This window comes from Stegodyphus dumicola, chromosome 10 (assembly GCF_044657685.1).
Source record: "Stegodyphus dumicola isolate Sdum_Otavi_A_Nest chromosome 10, ASM4465768v1".
NCBI classification, from domain to species: domain Eukaryota; kingdom Metazoa; phylum Arthropoda; class Arachnida; order Araneae; family Eresidae; genus Stegodyphus; species Stegodyphus dumicola.
This window is the reverse complement of record NC_140777.1, coordinates 95,243,357-95,265,856: the sequence shown is the minus strand read 5'-3', so window position 1 is coordinate 95,265,856 and position 22,500 is coordinate 95,243,357. Positions and strand designations below refer to the sequence as shown.

Here is a 22,500-nt window from a genome sequence, read left to right as displayed (position 1 = left end):
TTTGTAAATTAACGCTGATTTTTGTTGTTTGACTTCTGAATTAGTATTTATTCGGCGTGTTATTGTGTCTTAATAATAGTTAATATTTTTGTTATTCTGCATGTTATATTCACACTGCTGCTGATTTCAAAGTTGATTTTGGCTTTAAAACTCTTCTGTCTTTTGAATTAAATTTAATTTATAAGTTTATCTCATTTAGCTATTGTTTTTAATTGATTCATTGCATCAATATATAGTGACAGATTACTATGTTTGTATGGTTATAAAATTTCTTGGATTATAATTACATAATTTGTGTCCTGGGATCAAGATGAAACAAATAGCTTTACAACATATTATGGAGAGCTTTATGTAATCACCGTTATAATATTTTAGAAATACTAGGTGACAACATTACAACACAAAAAATTGTTTACTGTTTACAAAATGTAACTTTAGCACATAAAGTAGTTTCTCCTGCTTTAAAAATTGCATTATCTGACACATGCTTCAATATATGCTAAAATTATGTTGTGTGAGCAGAAACTACTATATTTATACATCATCTTTAATCAAAGTCACCCCATAGCAAGAGCAACAAAATAAGTAGAAGAAAGTGTGCTTCGATTTGAAAAATCTCATAACTTTCTGGATAACCCATTATATGATCTTACTGTATTTATGATGAATAACTGCTTTATCAGATTACAAAAATACACATAGTTTTGTAATCTACAGTTTTTGTTTAGTTGGGATTCTTACTTAGAAAGAGATTAGCAATCCTTGATATAGATATTAACAGTTTTCTTGTATTAGTAGCTCATAACTTAATATAAAATGACAAATACATTTATTTATCTTAAAGCATTAACTATTGTTTAAGATTTACATTTAACTGTATTGTTGCTCATAAAACACATATTTTTGAAACATTATTTACTGTTTGAATATGACTCTTAAAATTAAAAAAAATATAATTTTGTTATCACATCATCAAATTTTTACTAAACTTTGCAGTCTCTTACACGCTGCATCAAGTTTTTAAGCTGTGTAACTATAAGATGTATAAATTAAAATACACAATATTATAAAACTGCTTTATTTAAAAAAACTAATTTTTCATACTTTAAGACCAGAGAGTACATGGTATAAAAAATGGCACTTTCTTATAAATAAAAAATGTACAGTAGGTAACTCATATAGTATCAGGAAATTCAATTTGACACATCACATGATGAAAGATAATTATAACTTAAAGGCATATGAAGGTAATGAAGTACTAATTAGAAGACAGTTATTTGCTTATCACTGGAAAATGCTCAGAAATTTTAAATCACGTATGATAGCACAGGTTTATATCTGTTTCTATTACCCTTTCTATTAAGCTGATGTGCTTATTAGAGATAATTGTTTTACCGCTTAACTTCAAAAATCAAGCAAACCTTGGAAAACATGAAAACATCTTTTGCGAGATCAACATTTTAAAGAATTCTGAAAATGGAGTTAACATAAACAATTAATACATAAATTGTAACATGTTCCTAAAGATGCACAGCAAAAGCCTGAATAATCTTGCACTGAACAAACCAGAATGTTTTAGACCTCCCCCCCCCCCCGAAAAAAAAAGGTAAGAAAATGAAAGACTTGCAAAACACATAAGAAGATAATGTTGAACACCAGTGAATGATAGGCCAGATATCACAACATAATTGTAAAATCTTCAACTTGATTTTAAGTAAATCTATTAGCTAGTTTAGTTTTTGTAAGGAAGAGTATAAATTTTATTATTTTCATTTATCTGCTTTCGCATTTTGATCACATTTAGAAAAAATCATTAATATTTGGAACCTTTCTTCTGTAGCATGGTATTTATACGTAATGAGATTCTTGCATCAAGAAAAGTGTGTATTAAAGGGCATGATAGACAATTTAATTTAGAAACAAACCATGATAAAGTTTTTTATGTTATATCTGCAATTTCTATCTATTGATTATCATACAGAGTAGCATCCCTGCCAATCTTCATGGTTCAATGGGATTTTTTAATTGAATAAGATGAACTTTCATATATTTAAGGCTTTTGATTGACAAAATTTATTTTCTAATATGCACTATATCTCATCTGAAATATATGTTGAATGATGACTGAATTTTGCCAATTATTAAAAATTGAGGTAAAATCCTTAATCAGATTTTACAAAAATAATAGTAGCAAAAATAGATGCTGCAATTAAAAGTAAATTTTTTAAACATCTGAGACATTACTAATTATTTAAGTTTCTTTTATATATTTAAACAAAGTACATCTCCCTTTTCAGATATAAAGAGGTAATATATATTTGTCCCCTTTTCTTACAAACATAATTCTATGCAGGAATATCTTCCTTTATGAGAATTCACTAACAGTAATTCATTTGTACTGGTGGAAAAATTTTCAGTATTTTAGGAACTATACTTTTAAAGGAATTTGTCATTTTGAACCTGCAATATGATTTATATTAAAAAATCTGCATCACTACTAAACTAAAATATATTAAAATTGAGAGATTAGAAAATTTATGCTTGCTGACTGAATTAAAATGCTAATTTCTTCATTATTTTTCTTACTATTTGTAATTAAGAATGCCATGGATTTGATCAAATTTGTACCTACAAATCAATATGATCTAACTTCGAGTTTATTCTCTTCATAATTTTCAAAACTTCAGTATGATATCATCAAATTATGCATTCCAATCCCTACTATTTAAACAGCTAATTCATTACATGAAAACATTAATGGACAATTATTTAATTTCCAAAATTCTTATTTTAATAATATTACTTATAGAACATGTATTGATAATCAAAGTATTATATACAGTTTATATATGTGACTGAATATTCTGCTTGTTAATAGCTGAAGTTAATTATATTGCAAAAAGAATAATTAAAATATAATTCAGAGAAAACAATCTCATTGAATATATAATTTTTGTTCATTTAATTACCCATTGTTTGATTTTTATATTTTCTAACAAATCATTTCTATGAAACATTTTCTTGCTTGCATTATTACAAAGAAAACAGAACCAAAAAAAAAAATTTAACCAGTAAAATAATATGCTTTGGTCCAAATTATAGAAGAATAAATTGCAGGCACACGAGATTTCTTTTTCTCCAAGTCAAAATTTTAATAACAGCAGCTGAGAGTTTTCAAAAGATAGTACCTCTTGATTAGCCATGAGTAATAATTGCTGAATATTACTTATGGCTAATCAAGATAAAACATATTGTAGAATAGTGCACTATTTTTTAACACTATAGGCATTCATTTTTCAGTCAAATAAGAACTGAAGTCATATAAAAGTGGGGGATTAAATTACATATGTTCATGTAGAATTATAAAATCATACAGCAGTACAATTACATGATAAAAATGTTGTGGTTTACAATAATGTTAATTTATTAACAAAATATTTTTTACATAAATCACCAACTGTTGCCCTTATGTATTTTAATAAAATCTGTGTTAATTTGATAAAACTTATAACTTCCATTCCTAAAAGATTTTAAGAATACATTATTTTACTGCCACAAAACAAAGACATCTAGTTTGTTATTTTAATAAATAAAATTATTCTGTTATATTGTTCTATAATAAAATATAACTAAATAGAAATATAGTTTCACATGACTCATAGTTAGAGAAATTTGTGAAACATGCAAGTAATATTTGTCATAAAATAATAATTTTACCTAAAATCCCAATTAAAATATTTCTATCATAATTTTATATAAAATATAGAATTTTAACATTTCTGTTGATGTTTTCAGAAATATGAAAAACAGTTGACCCTTGAAGTTGGGTTTGAAGTGCATGAATCTTCTTATATGTGGAACTTTTTAAGATTTACAACAATTTTAAAATGTGAACCTAATTTTCCAAGTAGATACTGGTACATAGTGAAGCCTCATGAAATTTTTTAAATTAAGCTTATTTTCTGAAATTCAGAAACATTCCATGCAAAAATGGTTTATTTACCATGAAACAATTAAAAAAACATTTGTATACTCCCCCTCTTTTTGGTACAGCTCAGCAGTGGATGAATGGCTACTGATGTGAAACACCAATTATTCACAAATTTCTTACATTTTTGTGGTCTTTCTCATATGCAATATAGATAGAAGTTGGATTCCTTCTGCAAATCTTTCATAAACATATTCCTCTCCTATACTCAATATACTAGGAATGCTTTAACATAATTCAAAATCCATCCTTTTGGATTATCTGAAAATGCCATTAAATTTACTTTCAGTATTAAAAAAAAAAAAAAAAAAAAAAAAAAAAAAAAAAAAATTGGTCAGGCTTTTCATCAGATTTTTCATGAAAGAGAAATTTCATACCTTTCTTTGAATTTTATATATGGTTTGTTTGGTTTGGTTTATTAGATTACGGAGGACGTTTTAAGGGAAACTGGTTCGTATACACATTACACATGGGGAAAACCACGAAAACAACCATGCAGCCAGCCCATTTGCGGGATACGAACCTCGGACCGAACTACCAGTGTTCAGTGACATTACCGCTTGGCCGCTGGTGGGCGAATTTTTTATATATGATAATCATAAATAGGAAGATGCAAACTTTTCTTCTGTTTTAACTTTATATTTTTCAAAATCAGTAAAATATAAACAAATAGTGTTGTGCATCCTTAAAATGATTTGCACATCGATCATATATATGACCACATTAAAAAAAATATGTGGCACCAAACATAGGCAACATTAATAAGCAATTTTTAAGATGATATAGTATGAATGCTACTAATAATAATTCAAAATAACTGTTGTTATGTCACATTTTATTTAAAGTATGATATTAATTTAAAAAAAGTGAGAACCATTGAGCTCTAGGCTGCGATAAAAAAAAAATTATTTGCAATATTATTTTGAACCAATCGTATCCACTATTTTGTTATGAACACAAAATTTTATATTTAAATAAAAATCATTTTTTATTTTTATTTTTACTGTAAGTAATGTTTTGTGTTTACAGTGTTTCCTACCTTATAAGAAAATAGATATTATCAGATAGATCATTCACCTTGTAGGCATGATTGAAGATATTGATAAATATTGTACAACGTTATAGATGTATTTCCTGATTAATATAATTTTCTCTCATTTTATTGAAAGAATACAAAGTATGTGTTTACCAATTATTGTTTACATCATTAGTAAATTTTCATGTCAATAGCAGGTTGTTACTAATTAAAATATTAGAAAGCTGAAAATTATATGCAGATATACTATACAAGTATCTTGGCATCTATAATCTCATATTATTCAAAGGTCGACTGTTATGGAATTTAGTTACTATATAATAATAAGTATATTAAAAACAAATGTTGCATTTACAAAAACGTTTTTTAAATAAAACCTTTTGAAATTAATGAAAAAAAATATGATTTATTATTTCTTATAATCTGGAATATAGTTGGTACTGGAATGTTATTTTCATTTTCACAGATATAATGAGGTTCTTAAAAGTGTATGGGAAAATGTAGTTATTTCAAGGGAAAAAATGTTACAGCATACAAACAGGAAGATTTTTATGAATAAGATAAAATATTACACTTGCAAAAAAGTTTATAAGACAATGTTTTCGTACATTATTTTAAGTAATGTAAAATGAATAAATTAGTTATTAGTGAGATATAAAATGAATAAATTAGTTTATTTAATGAAGGCACAGTTGAAACAAAGATGTGTATTAACGTTCATTATATACATATATATATATACACACACACATATACTGGCATTTATAAAAAGCTATTGATATTCAAATAAGCCATATTATTCCATTCTGAAATTTATTTCAGAAACAGCATAAGTTACTGAATATTATATTTCAGAGTAATAGGAAACAGTTTTGCCTTTCTTCCATGACTTTTGAATCAGATATAATTTTGCAGGCATCAAGGATTATTGTTTCAATATGTTTTATTTACTTAAAATGTTAGGTCTACATAGATATAAACAGAATTCATGAGTAACTTAGAGCTTGAAATGGTAACTTATGTTTTTTTTTTTTGGGGGGGGGAGGTACTAATCTGTTATCAGGACCAGATTCAGAAATTTAAGCATATATATGTACAATGTACGTACTATGTATGTGTGTCTATATACACACGTTCATATATTTTTTTTTATTCTGGTTCCGATAACAGAAGAGTACAAAAAATAATTAATTCATGTACACTGAAATCAACTAAAAATATGTGACCGCATTACCCTAAATAAACATTATGTGACCTATAAACAAACAGTAATCCATTCTCAGATTAAAAAAAAAAAAAAAAAAAAAAAAAAAATCAAAAGCACATAAATAAGCAAGATGTGTAAAATTCCATATTTTTTCAACTAGAAATAATGTAAATTTTATCATTTTTTATATACAGCAGGAACAGATGGTGGGTACCGACTATATAAAAATGTTGAACATATAACAAGTGATGCTCCACATACAAATTTGCTAGTTAATTGAAAGTTAAATACATATACAGAAATAACACACGACAATACAATAGCCAAAGAAGTAGAAAAGCCCTTAAGTATATTATCAGCATATCTTACTACAACTGCAACTATCAAACCACCAAATGCTTGCAACATAATTACATACCAGACAACAGTATTATAACCATGAAAAAACCCTTTAGTAGATACTTCATTCCAGTCTATAACATAAACCATGAATAAGCCAACAGGAATTGAAGTAACACACAATTGCACATTTCTCATCCAAACAGTTATTTCACTACCTTTAAGTATTTTTTCAAAATATACTCCAGCAAAACCAGATAAACAGCATGCTATCACAATTGCAAAAAAACCAACTAAAGGTTTCTGTGTGTGAGTAGAGTTTGATGTTTTAGCTGTAGTCAACTGTGCAAGCTGTACAAGTGCAACACCAATAAATAATAAAAAAAGGGCAATCCACTGGTACATGCTTAAGCGCCTCTTCAACATAACGACAGAAAATAATGCAGTAGTCAATATTTTCAGTTGGTATGTGACCTAAAAGAAAAATCATTAATTCTTCCAATAAACTGCAAAATTGCTACAATGTTACTTTGAAAACATATTTTTAAATTACAAATTACCTGACATGTTGCTGCATCTAGATGTGTAGCACCTACATATAACAAATTATTCTGCACAGTATAAACTAATGATGGAATAGCAACCTAAAAAGAAAATATATCAATATAAAATAAAGAGACAAAGAATATAAACATGCATAAAAATAAATGCTAATTCCTTGTTGATGCAACTAAGCATGGTGGTCACTTCAACAAAGAAGTACTGTTTCTGAAAAATTCCACAATGGAGGTTAGTTGTATTTTTTACCACACAACTCCATTCTAAAATATATTGTCATTATGTAGCTTGACAGCTGAAATTTTAAAGCTTGTTAGTAAAAATTTTTTTTTCATTCTGTGCAACATGATTTTTTTATGCCCAGAAGGGCCGTTAGTCTCGAAACAGCATTTAGTGTCAGTTCATTATAAATGTATATTTCACTTTCCAAACTGTTGCCACCAAATATTTGTATTATATTAAAAATATATATACCTTGTATTATATTAAAAAAATTAATAATGAAGAATCTACATGAATGTATGCATGTTTCTTGCATTTAGAGCCATCAAATTTTTAATAACGTAATCCTCCTCTTGAATATAGGCACTTGGAAGACCGAATTTGGAATTTGTTTTATTGTCTATTTCATATTTTGTAAAACTTTAACAAATTTAACAAACTCGATGATTTCAAAGCAAGCAATGGCAACACTGCATGGAGGGGGGGGGGAAATTTCTATCTCCATCACGCACAATCAATTCGGGATTATAACGGAAAGGAAGACACACCTTTATTCCATATTTCATTCCATCAGAAAATCTGTCTCTTTCTGCTAAAAATCACTATGTTGGAACCTATACTATTGTGTTGCAGGACAGGTAAAACACTTCGTTGCCGTCTATCATGAAGAGAGTCTGCACGGGCTCGGTCAGGCCTCCGCAGCCAAAACTAAGGGGACATGGTAATATCCTTTAACTGCAATGCACGGTTGACCTCCGAAGGGTCTCGGCGTTTTTCTTTTTTTTTTCCTCCTAAAATCATTTTTCAGTCCAAAAATCTGCTCCTGCCTCTCGTGCAACGGCTTAAGAAAACTTGCCTGACATTCACCAAGAAACTCCTCAAAATCACTATTGGCTCAAACCACACTAAAATTAAAAAATTAACCAATCTTAAAGAAACTTGGACCCCCTCTAGCCAACTACAACCAGGTGATAAACCATTGCGAAATTTCCAAGAAAATTCAGAACTCTCAGCAAGATAAAGGATTTGTTATGTATTAATTGTTATTATTTTCAAGCTTAAGTTTTGCTTACTTAATTCAGTTTTGATCAGTAATTGAAGTTAATTTTTTGCTTTAGTTGTTTAACCCTCTGAGCGTTACGGGTTTAGCCCTGATATTTCAAAGTTCCTCAAAATGTCATGAATAAGTGATATTTTCTTGATTTTAATTAAAAATGACTCTTTCATTTTGTACCTTGATTCCTTTTCTTCCAATATACATCCAAACTGAAATTAGATACATTAAAAGCTAGCAGAAATTTTCATGTATAATGAATGTGGAAGGCAACCTTCTGTACGGAATTTTCCAGCTGTAATGCTGAGAGGGTTAAAGTTGGTTGTAAGTTTAAACTGTAACTTTTGTAAACTTTAAGTTTAGGTTTGGTTGCAAAGTTTTCTTAAGTTGAAGTTGTTTAAAGTTTTAATTTGAGTTTAGGGACTTCAGTTTACTTGGTTCTTGTACTTTTTGTTTAGACCCTTAAGGTTGTTAACTTTTAACTTTAATTATTTTAAAGTTTTGTATGCTGCACTTTTGGTGTGTTAATTTTTTTTAACTTAAGGTTAATTTTTTTACCCCTCTTTCTATTAAAGTTATTTAATACATATTTTCGAACTGGTAAGGTAAATCAATAGTACAGTAGAAGTCCAGAAATCCGCAAAGCTTGGGACAAGAGGTTGTGCGAATTTTGAGGATTTCAGGACAGAAAAGATAAAGCATAATATTCGGACTAAAAGTGCAAAATAAATAGTATTAGATACATTTAATTAAATTATTATATACATTATTGCAATAATTTATTTTATGCATTAAATTATTATTACATATATAAATTTATTATTCATTGTATTATATGTACACAGCATCGAGGTTTGCCAATTTCGCCTCATGCAAAGATTTCAGGTTTCGGATTCCGGTGCTAGAATCACTGTTGCTGTAAAATTTCAACAGCTTTTCTTTATTTTTCCGTATATCATACACAGTCGTGTCGCATACCATTCTGCTATAAATCGTGGAGTAGCACCTGCCTCCATCTTTTGCACAATTTGCGTTACTGTCAATGCAACGTGTTTACGTTTTTCAACGTTGCAAGCAGTAAAATCATGAGTGCGTTTCTTATCTGTCATTGTATTAAAAAGGGCTGAAATTTAAAATATTCTTAATTTATCCACAAAACATCAGGATAAAAAAAGAGGCAGCACTAAACAATCTCGTGAAATAACAAAGCTCAGAAAATACAACAAAGTGAATCGTAAACTTGAACGAAGAGTTGAGTGAATCGTCTGCTTTTTTACCTCGATGCAGAGATTAGAGAGAAAAAACCTTTATCTTATTTTTTAAGACTTTTTTAATGTCAATAATTTGGCATTTCTGTTATGACTCATTATTATTCAATAAGTATTTTTTCTTTGATATTTCGTACTCAATGTTGTGGTTTCTGGAACCTATAAACTGAATGTTTATATTTTGAGAGGCAACACGGATTTCAGGAGTTGGCGGATTTTCGGTATTTGACTGTAAGTGAAGCTCAATCTAGATAATGAGTGATGCTGCTGAAGAAACAATTTATATTGTGCTGTTAATGAATTTAACTGTTATGCAATAATTAAATTTTTAATGTCCTAAATTCGTAACTATTCACTGGTTCTGAAGAATTTTCTCATCCTAACCGTCGGCTTGGAATTCATTCTCAGAATCACTTATCAAGGGATTACTGCACACAGAAATTCTTTCTCTCAAGCATGAAAACACATGTAATCATTCCACCACATGTTCAGATAATGTGGCCTCGGCAGTTTTGCTTAACCAGGACTCTGGTTGTTGCGACATCTCTTGCAGGGAAAGGTTCTACAGTGAATTATTTATGAGAGGGGATAAGTCTTTGGACAGGAAGCTCTACATGTTGGATTTGCACCTCGAACGAGGCTAGTCTTCCCTTTTTTTCATCTGCAAAGAGTTGTTGACCCAGCAGAATGGCCTTGGAGGCTGAATGGTTGAACTGCGCTTGCTGGCTCTTTCGGGTAGTCGGGAAACCCCTTCCCGTGAAGATTTCTCCGCCTGGGTTGCTGTGCTCGGCATCATTCTGATCACCTTCTTCGCGAAGTTTTTCAAAAGCGCGCAAGCTATTAAAGTGGCTGTGCAGTGGATAGAGAGAGAGCCTGAGCCAGAGAGATGGAGAAAAAGAAATTTCATGAGACCTTCGAAGGACAAGAGGAAAAAAAAAAAAGATGTCAATTTTACCGTTCAGCTTGGAGGGCAGCTGCTTCGTAGGTGAAACAATGTAAAAATAACCTGCACCGAAGAAAGGCGTACTACACTTATAATTCTTGCCAATTTACGCTTTCAATGATGGCCTGTGGAGGGAAGACCTGTGTCCTACCGGTTGGAAGCTGCAATAGGAGGGAAGCCTGGCCTCCGAAACAATAGCTTTTGATTAATTTTATCAACTTATCCTTTCTCCTTCTTACAGATAATTTTCCAAGTTTTCCCTGAGTCCCAATTGTCCCCAGTCATCGTTTTGCCTGTATCAAGTAATCAAAAAAATTGTATGATGGAATCCATTCGTGAACAGTATGCTGTTATATATGTTAAAGAAGGTATGTTAACTTTTTCTGTTGTTTCTTCAGATATTTAGATGATCGGTCACCAACAATGTAAACTGTAACTTGTATTCTTACTCTTTATAACCATAAATAAACGTTAGTTTGATTTTACTTACCTTGTTTTATAATTAAATTTTAATTAACTTTGCACTGTACCATAGTATTTGAACGAGTTACTGCCCGGCAATATGTCACACAACACAAACAATGTAATTTAGAATTGCTTTATTGTTTATATTTCACTCTGATCGTTACTCGAATGGTTATTTAATATGTTTGATACAGAATTGGTTGAAAAACTTTTTTTTATGTTGTACATATTCACACATTTACCTACTACAATATAGGTATGAACATGATTTTCAAATTACACAGTAATGATGTTTAGTAGAAATTATGGCATATTATCTTATTCTATGTTGTTCAATAGATAAATAATTTAACAACATTTTGTAGCCACCCCTTCCCCAAAATACATTTACCTGTCCCAAACAGGAAATTAAATTAAAAATATTCAATAGTCTTATTCTTCAGCAGTGGACACCGCTTAGAATGACATAATTAATATGAAATTATGAAAATAAATTACTCATAGATTTTTACAGCAATTTAAAACCATTGGACATTTTATGAGCAGGCCCCCCCCCAAAAAAAAAAGAGATTAACTTTACAGCTCAGAGGTATTATTCTGTTCACACGCAATAATAAAAAGAAGCATCAGTTCTATTGTGATTCCTTACAATGAAAAAAATGCACCTGGGGAAAATGCACTGATTGGCAAAATGATAATTTAATATAAAGTATATATTCATGTGTACTCAAACATACATATGATATGTATGTGTTGGCTTTCGTTGTGTGCGTACTCAAAAATATACCACAAGCATGGCAATTTTACCAAATGTTGAACAGAGGATGTTGATAAAACAGTACCAAAGTATGATCTTTCATCTAGGTTCATTGCTAAACTGAAAATGGAAGCTAGTTTAAATATCTAGATCTTAAAAAAGGGGAAGGATTAATATTTATTTTAGATTCAAACAATACCCAATTTTTACATCAAAATATAACTGTCATATTTAAGAAATAATAAAAGAGTTTTAATAATCCATTATATGAAAAATGCAATTACCTTAAAAGTATCTAAGGGTTGACTAATAACAGTTTTTTTCAGAGCTATTAGTAACTTCTTGATACTTCCTTCATCAACTGCTCCAACCATAACTAATGAAAATAAAAGTTTAAGTATCTCAGCTATTACAACTGCAGTACTGGATACAAATAATACTTCTTGGGTGCGAGCCATTCTCATCAGCAAGTTTAAAGATGCATTTTGCACTGTGAGTGCTACTAAAGATACCCACTTCATCATTTTTTGAACACCTAAGGATGCATTGATAGAAAAAAAAATATGCATAAATACATACATATTGTATATAACAATAAATATCATCATTAAAAATTGCATTAATAATATACAAGAAACATGAAAAATGTTCATAAATAAAGACATTGAAACATATTACTGAAAATAATAAGTTATAACCATAATTAGACTGAAGAATGCCTGAATATTTTTTGAACAATTATTTAAATTTAATACAAAAACTAATAATAATATATATATATATGTATATATAATAGGAAGAAATATTGTAGCGAGCTTGCTAAAAAGTTACCAGGAGCTGTAGCTCCATGAAATAGTTCAACGCAGTATTACTAAAATATTAACACAGAAGTAATTTTTAAAAAGATTAGTTTATTCATGCATTTACATGTTTTCCAACATTTATTTCACGTGCATGCTGTTTATTCATTTTTCCATGTTAATATTTTTGTAAAAATTACTTATGTGTTAATATTTTAGTAATACTGCGTTGAACTATTTCATGGAGCTACAGCTCCTGGTAACTTTTTAGCAAGCTCGCTACAATATTTCTTCCTATTATTTAATATTTTTGCAGCATTTTGCACAAAAAATTTTTAAGACCAAATAGGTCTTATGTCACATTACTTGTTAGCTTTTCAATTTCTATTTCGATTATATATATATATATATATATATATATATATATATATATATATATGGTAATATAGTTTTAAGTAATGATTTTTTAATCCCCTAACAATGAATTCAACTCAGTGGCATGAAGAAGTTTAAAAGAAACAGGTAGGCTGTTGCACTGTGAAGAAGATGTAGCCTAGCATGAGAATGAAACGGTTAACATTTGTGTAACAGTTTCCATCCAAATCCCTAGGAAACAATTCCTAATGCAAGCAGAAAATTGAGTATTCCAAAATCAACAACTCAGGATAATTTTAAATAAGAAATTCAAGATTCATTAATATTAAATTCAAGTTATGCAAAAGATGCTTCCAAATTATCAAACTAAACAATGCGAATTCATTGTGGAGATGCCAAATCAAGTTGAAAACAAAATACTCTTTTGGTATTATTATTTTTAGTATTGAAGTCATATTTCCTGTGTAGAGTCATTAGCATTATTGATGCAGGAATGTGAAAAATATGCAGTGCCTTTGGTGGAACTCTAGACCTCCTGAATATGTAGCAATCATGCTTTCAGTGACACCATGAAGGCATGCAGAAAGGAGGGGGAATATCTTAATCCCAGTTTTAAAAGGCGACTGGGAATTAGGGGACCCCAATCCACAAATCCTAGACGTGAAAAATTATCATCCACCACCTTTTTAATTTGGACAACACTTGTAGAATCATTTAGAAATTTTTTCGAAGTCAAGAAACTGAAGAATTTGTAATGCTCTCAGCGGGATGCATATAAGCATTCTGTACCGCACCATGTTCATAGGGAAAAATGCATCCTCGGGATTGGGTATGGTTTCCGATGAGATAATTTCCTCTATGCAATCGAAAAGATTATTACTGTTAATGATGAGCACTGTATTTTTGGTTCCATGAGATTACACTTCTTACGGCATTGTAGTGTGGTGAATTAAATTAAAAAATGTAGTGTATTTCCCCCCTTGGAGAGAAAAAGTATTATTTGTTCTAGTATACTAAATCTGTAAATGTGTATTAATATTAGGTGCAGATATTTTTAATAAATGTATTCTTAATTTAAAACTGTTCATAGTAAAGGTGTGGTGATTATTAATTCATTATCTACCCATACTCTGCAGATGTAATCTCTGAAAATATGACACAAGTCAGTTTTCGCAGATAGCAAAAATGTTGCGAGTTAACATAATACACAGGAAATTCATTATACTATTTGTAGTTAGTCAGGAAGAGTATAACTTATTTTTGAAGTTAAACTACTATAGATTTGGATTAGGGAAATAAAGATACTGTAACGTCTTCAGCTATTTTATCGATCACCACGAAGTTCTGAGAAAAAGAATGACCACCTCGAAAGTTCCCACAGAGTATTTCTTAACAAATTCTCAGAAAGAGGAAGTAACCAGCAGTCACAAACCCACAGAGTATTTCTTAACGAATTCTTGGAAAGAGGAAGTAACCAGCAGTCACAAAACAATCTCAGGTTTTTGTTTCTGTCTTCATCATACCCAGTTGTTAATCAAAGTGCTCTCACCAATCAACAGGTGCTTTTAAAAATTACGGACAAATGAGGATCCTGGGATTCGTTTCAACATGCCCAGGTCAACTTGAACAAAATCATGGAATGCAGTTCCAGAGAGGAGAGCGAGTGAGAGTTAGTGACAGTAAATAGAGAGAGAAACCTTCTCTCAGTGTTTCCAGCTCGGATAAGAGCAAATTTTTGCTTCGCTCTGTGTAGAGCGATATTAATATCTCTGCCAAGAGATTTACAGCGAGGTAGCCGGGTTTGCCGCTACCTTACGAAGAACATCCTGCTCAGAGACAGCTCAGTCTAGCAACCACCGGCTTAGAGAGTCGACGAATTCTAAATAGTCTTATCTTGAACCAATCATCAGCTTGAACTATTTCCAAACACCTTGGCTGAGTTCTAAACAGGAACTTTATTCACACCGTCTGGAACTGGTTATATTTCTTTCCCCCTCACCCTACTGTGAGAACAATACTTTATAAGTTTATTTATTTTTATTTTTTTTGCATATAGCCTAGAAAGAACCCATATAAATTTATTTATGCTACCTCTTGCCTTTTGAACTCGTCACAGTTATAGAGGCTATATGTAAAAATGATGGCAGCTAAATGGATATCCTGGAGGAAGAAGTAATTGAGACTTCTCCGTTTCCCGCGTAGTGTCAGCTACAATAAATAGCTTTCGCAACACAATTAAAAAGTATTTTTTTTATGCAGTGAATAGGGGCCGCATAAAAAAAGTCTTACGTTGAAAATAACTCAAAACTTTACGAAATAACTAGGAATTGCTTTAGAAACAAAATCAAGACATGAGGCTTGGCAGCTACTTGGAATCTTATCAAACCTTTTAAAATATGAGTTAGAAAATACACATGTGAGCATTTTTAAATACTTTATTCACATATGTACTTATTTTACACATATAAAGCTTTTCAAAACGTATAAGCATTATATCCTTCATAGTCTGACAACACGCGAACTTTCTTGTGGAAAACTGGTACAAAATCACTTTTGTCACTTGAAGATACTACCTCACACTCGTTTAGAGTCGACTTTCTTTCAGTTACCATGTGACTACATGATCTCATGCTGATCAGTTTTTGTAACCACTGTTGTTTCACTAGATGCTTGTAAGACTGAAGCTCCTTTTGGAATTTTGAAGTTCTTTCAGAATTGGCATCAATAGCAGAAAATAACATTCTAATTTATGGCAAAGTTAGAGCGTGCGCATGCACGCACGCACGCACACACACACACACAAATAAAAAAAATCACACACAAAAAGGTTTGTGTGTATAATACATTTTAAAGTATAATCAATAAATAAAGTGTATTAACAAATTATTAATTCATCTTAGTGCCAAATAAAGATGAACTTTGATATAGTTATTTTGGTGATATTGCAAAATCAGCGACTGAATCTTTTAAGTTTTATTTAAAAGATGTGATCATGTAATGAATACTGTTATGTTTATAGATGGTAGAAATTTATGAAAATGTTTATTTTCAATCTCATATTCTTAATATTTTTTTTTATTTTATTGCAATCATAAGCATCATAAACAATACTCTGCATTAAGAAGGTAACAAAAAATTCAAAATAGTTGCTAATATAGTATTCAAAATAGTACTAATATAGTATATAGCGGACAGTCACGGGTGCACAAAAATAGCTTTGTGGGCATGGGGTTAAGAACCCCTGCATTAATGGATAGCCATACCAATTAGTCACTTAGCCATCTCCATTGCTGAGAACACTGCACAAGGTGCACCATTATGGGTAGTCCACTGCACAAAGCTGAAAGGATACATAACTAACCAAGCCTTGAACAGGATTTAAACCCTGCATTTGAGACAAGCAATCAACCTCCGCTAACCACTACAGTCCAAGAGGACAATAAATCAAAAGTAAATATTTTTATTAGAATTCATCACACAGAGATGACAATGCATTTTTATTTTGGTGTTTAACCTATTTAAAAACATTTTGACCAAATGAATATAGCCCCTAAAAATTCTTCTTCCCAATGGGTTCACATTTTAATATGAAGAATTCTACTTCTCAATTGCTGAAATTTTCCCATACATTTTGCTCTTCTAGGGAAATTGAGTCGTTTACTCTGTATACAGTATCAATATCACTTTTACTAATTGAGAAACAAAATGCAGCAATGATATTTTTGTTAAATTGCAAATCAGTTGCGTTTACGGAGTCTGTCTTATTTAAAGTGAACTTTGCCTATAGTTCGTTTCACACAAAAAAATGCAGGAGTACCAGAACGAGATACTGGCTAACATCAAACCTTCAGAAATCTTTCTTTATCATCATAAACTATTGACTGTGTAGTTTTCTTGCATTATGTAATTTGCATATGTCTCACACTCTTACCTTATACAGTCAAAAGTCTTTAATCCGGACTCGTCGGGACTTTGGTGATTCCGGATTATCGGTTTTTCCAGATTATAGATCATCAATTTAAATCTGGTAAGATGGCATGCAGAAATTATAAAATTAAAAATATGAAACCGTAATTTATGAAATAAAGAGCAATTATGATCTAAAGGGTATCAAAATTTACAAAAAAAAAGAAGCTTAATATTTATTTGTTTACATTATTAAACATTTCTTTCAACGTGCGCATGCGTAAAAGCATACATTATGCACGGTCAAAATTAGAAAATTGCAACCAGAAAACTATTTGATGTGCATTCGTGATATTTATAATGACGATTAATTTGATTTAAATCATATCAAAAACAGAGTACATCGAGATGAAATATTACATTTAGTAAGGTATTATACGCCAAATAAAATAGAAACATCTGCCCCTAAGATAAGTATAGTGCTGACAGATCAACTTCCAGTTCATTGTGCACCACAACGTCCCCCCCAGCCCCCCTGCAGAGCAGCGTGAAATTGATAAGATAAATAGATTTCGGAATGGTTAGAGAAACAAAGGATATGCCTTTATCCATTTTTTGCAGCAATTCCACTTTTTGTTTGATGGACATCGAAACATGCTTTCGCTTTGTAGATCCTTTGGCAGCTCCAGAATCGGAAATTCTTTTTGACATAATCGAAAGTTCAAGCTTACTTTTATAAAATTGCTCTAACAATCTGCAAAAAATAATAAGCTGGATCCAATTCGAAGATTAAGGAACAATGCAATCTGAAACATTAACTGAAATTTATACATTACAATTTGTAATAGCTATAATGGAGAACCGTTTTTATGCTTACCGTGTTTTAATGAAATCCATTAGTCCTGTAATGAATCAAAACTAAGTAAATTTTAAATAATTTTTCTGTATTTCCATAAAACAGTATAAATTGTATAGTTATATATCATGTAACACGCTGTCAGCCAGCGGTGGTCGACGTGGCCTAAACGGAAAGTCTAGTGTCAGCCAGAGATGGCTGACATGGCGCTCAACATGTTAAATATTTTGTTTCTATGACCCAAAAGGAAGTATGTGGAAAAGTATGTAATCTCATTGCAATGTTAGAATCTTCTATTAAAAATGCAGTAAGTAAACCTCTTGTAGCAATATTTGATACACTCATGTCATTAAATAGGAACTAATGATTTAAAAAAAACCTCTAGCGCCAAAAATCACCGCAACGTAAAGCCAAAGTAACAAGTCAAAGAATGGCACAAACTCTGTATTTATGTACACATCGACCTATTTTCACTTGAAAAACCTCAGAGAATCACACAAACTTGGCATAGTGCACTCCCTTTGTTTATGTACACATTAATCTATTTTCACTTAAAAAGGTCAAAGGAGCAGACAATTCTACATTAAAGCCAAACAAAAAGTATATAATCTCAATAAACTATATTTTAAATCAAACAATGAAATAAGCCAAACAAAAAGTATATAATCTCAATAAACTATATTTTAAATCAAACAATGGAATAACATAAAAAAGGAAATTCTTTATAGCATCAAAGCACTACGCAAAGGAAATAGTACCCATTTACCTTATTTATGAATGTGTGTCTTCAGTCAAACAAAATTCCTTAGCAGCATCCAAAAGCTTCCTAAAATTATCTGATCTAGAATCTGTATACTGGCGTTGTCATATAAATTCACAAAAATAAGAGTAAAAAAATATCCTCTGTAGTTATCTTCTGACATTCGACCATACATATTTCCTTTAGGCCCAAACAGGACATTTGTAATGGCTACTAAGTAAACCTTCATTTACACACCAATCAATTAATGCTTTTTTTCTCTTTTGTTGCAAAGCATTCGTTGCAAAAACTTTAAATTAATCTTGTCCCATTCAGCCATTTTACAGTGTAAAACCACAAAATAAGCAACGTACTTCCGAACCAACATCCAACACACAAACAAGCCCTTAGAAATCTTTTCCCAGCAGTCAAATTCACCTCAATCACGCAACCAAACATGTCATACAGTCAAAAATTGTTAATTCAGACACCCATAATCCGGACCTCAAAGCTAAAAACTTTCTGCGCATGCGCCACGTTTACACATGCGCATAGGCGTTTACTCGTGCGCATAAGACCTTTACGACTGCGCATATGCGTGTGCGCAAGCGCAGAATACGTTTTCGCGTGCGCGTTTTATGTATAACGAACGGTATAGACTAAAATTATCTAATTATCTATTTCAGTTCATGTTGATGATTGCGTTGTTCCTTAATCTTCGAATTGGATCCAGCTTATTATTTTTTGCAGACTGTAAGAGCAATTTTATAAAAGTAAACTTGAACTTTCGATTATGCCAAATAGAATTTCCGATGCTGGAGCTCCCAAAGGATCTACAAAACGAAAATATGTTTCGATGTCCATCAAACAAAAAGTGGATAAAGACATGAAGAAGGTGACAGAGAGGTTAGCGAAAACGAAAAAATTTCGATTGACAAGTTAGTTGGTATTCTCGGCACAGCAACTACGGGACTTGAACAGTGGAACTTTGTAACTGAACAAGAAATTATTTCTGTTTATAGAATTAAAGAGAAAGTATTATCACATAAAACGAAGCAACTTGAACAACTCACATTGAAAGAAATTTTTAATAAAGTAAAAAAATAAAATTTATTATATTAAAGTAATAATAATAATATAATATATTATTATATTATTATTATTAAGCTTTTTTTTTGTAAATTTTGATACCCTTTAGATCATAATTGTTCTTTATTTCATAAATTACGGTTTCATATTTTTAATTTTAGAATTTCTGCATGCCAGCTAACGAGATTTAAACTGATGATCTATAATCCGGAATCGCCGAAGTCCGGACGAGTCCGGATTAACGACTTTTAACTGTAGTAGGGTTTCCATAACATTCAACTAATCAGGTTACCATAAATGGAAAACCAACTTGGTGATAAATGAAACAACTTAGTGACAATCCAAGGTGCACCCTCAATTATACTCTAACCGATTTCATCAGCACATATCTACGATAGAACACCACTAACATGTAGAATCGTATGCAGCTATGCTTGCTGACTACTACTTGTCCATCATCAAACCTAAGGGATAATCTAAATGGGGAAACACTTCACTAATACAACATTTTAATGAATTTTATTATTGTAAAAGGTAAATTACTGTATCCATTAAAACAGGCAAATAAATTGTTAAAGCATATAAATAATCACATATAATGGGAACATATAAAAAGAAATCCTCCATTTACACATCGTGGCTCACATTTTTGGGGAACACTTGTATTTTTTAAATTCATTTGCATAGACCTTGTATTAAATATTAAAATACAGAGTTGAAATTTTTTAATAGACTAAATTTTTGTTTAGATGTTTCGACAGATAGGCTTTCTTCTTGTGACTTTTTTGGGTACTATTCCATTAGAGCGGCATCAGTTAAAAATGAGCCACTTTTTTGCCACCAAATCTAGAATATTCTTTACGTAAATTTAAAATAACAAAACAAAACAAAATTAATCTAAACAGGTGGCATAAAGAATATTCTTCATAAGCTCAACAGCCTGTTACAGGCCAAGGTTGTCTCTCCAAGCTTCCTCCCCAACATCATCTATCCATCTAGTGGGTGGTCTTCCTCTTCATCTTACTCCCTCAATTCTCAAAAAGGAATCTTTTTGGTTGGAAATGCATAATCGTATCTAAACATATAGCCCAGCCATCTGGTATGAGATGCCTCTACAATTCTCACAATATTGGTTTCACCATATTTCCTATATTTTCCATCTAGTTCATGATTACAGAGAATCCTTCACATGGCATGTTGTTGGTCCAAAGATCTTTCTTTCAAAAGTTGATATCAGTTTTTCTTTGTTCTGTTAAGTACCCAACATTCACTTCTGTAAAAGGCAACAGGCCTTATTAAAGTTTTATATAAATTTAATTTAGTTTTTATGTTCATTAGTTTGGATTTGTTTTTTAAGGCCATAGTAACATCTATTAACCATAAATATTCTATTTTTAATTTCAATTTTTATATCGTTGCAACTTGTCATCAACGTATCCAGATATTTAAATTGTTTTACGGTTTCAAAGGCATAACTATTTATCTTCAAGGGGGATAAATCAACAGTTTTTTTTTTTAATGCAATAATAAATTTAGTTTTGCCTTCATTAATGATTAGGCCCATCTTCCTTGCTGCATTTTCAAGGGAGACAAATGCCTTGACCACAGCTCGTTTTGATCGCCCAGTGATATCAATATCAAGAGAGATAAATCAATAGTTTTATTAGATACAATTACATTTATTAATGATTACACCTTGTTTTTTTAATGATTCTTTTTTATACGAAGATTGGCACCAGAAAGGCACAACTTTAAGATGGCAGCTACACAAAACCAAAATAAAAATATCGAAGAATTGCACAAACTTGGTCTCCATGCATACTTTGATCTATTTTCACTTAAAAATTATCAGAGAATTGCACAAACTCGGCATTGCGCACTGCCTTGACTTTGTCCATGTACACATCTAACTATCACTTAAAAAAAAAAATCAGGAGAATGATGACATCATATAAAGCTAAAACAAAGCTATTCATCACCAAAAATTGAACAAAATTTGTTGCTAATCAAAGGGGCACCCAATTCCACACTAACGCCAAAATAACAACACAAACTTAAAGCAATGCGACAATTAAAATAAATCTCTATAAAATTAAAACAATAAAAAAGTAAACCCACTTACATTCAAAATAGTTCCCCGAAAAGCAAAATATTAATTTCAAACAAACAAGAGCAGGAAAACCAGAATCGAAATCACAAACTTCGTTGAGAACTGCATTCTTTATCCTCAACAATTTTTATGAAAATCCACACAAATCCAGCAGAAATACTTTTTTTTTTTTTTTTTTTTTTTTTTTTTTTTTACTGAATCTTTATATCAGATCCACACTTCTCACATGTAAAGTTCAGCTTCTAATATCCTGCATCCCATAAAAACTGCAAAAATATACTTCTGTCACTTTATGCCATTATTCAACATGTAACCAAAATACCATCATAACGAAATTAAACCACATTCCCCACAAAATTTTCAATATAAAAAGGGCTGCCATACAAAAGAAATCTCAAACCATTCAAGACAAAACGTCGCCACATTCGGCAACCACATGTATCACAGGCCATATATGACATCCTAACCATAGAAAACAAAACAAAAATCAATCTAAACAGGTGGCATAATATTACAAATATCATTCAATATTATAGGAAAAATTTCAGTTTTTAAATATAACTGACTCCACATTACATTCTATCAAATATGACTCTAAATGGTTGCGAGCATTTCCCTGCTGACATTTCTGCATTTAGCACTGCCCCACAATCAATCCACAGTTTGGGTATGGCATCCAGTTTCGAGTCTACAAAATTATAATTCACAGTGAATTGTTCATACCGAACATTTCTTAATTCCCTTTTCTTATATCCTTTCCAGCAGCCTGAAAATATAATGCTGCCATC

The 22,500-nt window shown here is 30.9% G+C and overlaps 1 protein-coding gene across 1 annotated transcript in view; it reads right to left on the bottom strand.

The window, feature by feature from the left end:
• Positions 1–1,062: 1,062 nt before the first annotated feature.
• Positions 1,063–22,500, bottom strand: part of LOC118198821 (UDP-N-acetylglucosamine transporter-like) — a 41,816-nt gene continuing 20,378 nt past the window's right edge. The window contains exons 2-4 of the mRNA XM_035370594.2: positions 12,122–12,372; positions 7,131–7,214; positions 1,063–7,044 (exon numbers count right to left, since the gene is read on the bottom strand). Of these exons, the coding sequence (XP_035226485.1) occupies positions 6,409–7,044; positions 7,131–7,214; positions 12,122–12,372 (971 nt within the window). The 3' untranslated portion in view covers positions 1,063–6,408. The remainder of the gene's footprint in view (positions 7,045–7,130; positions 7,215–12,121; positions 12,373–22,500) is intronic.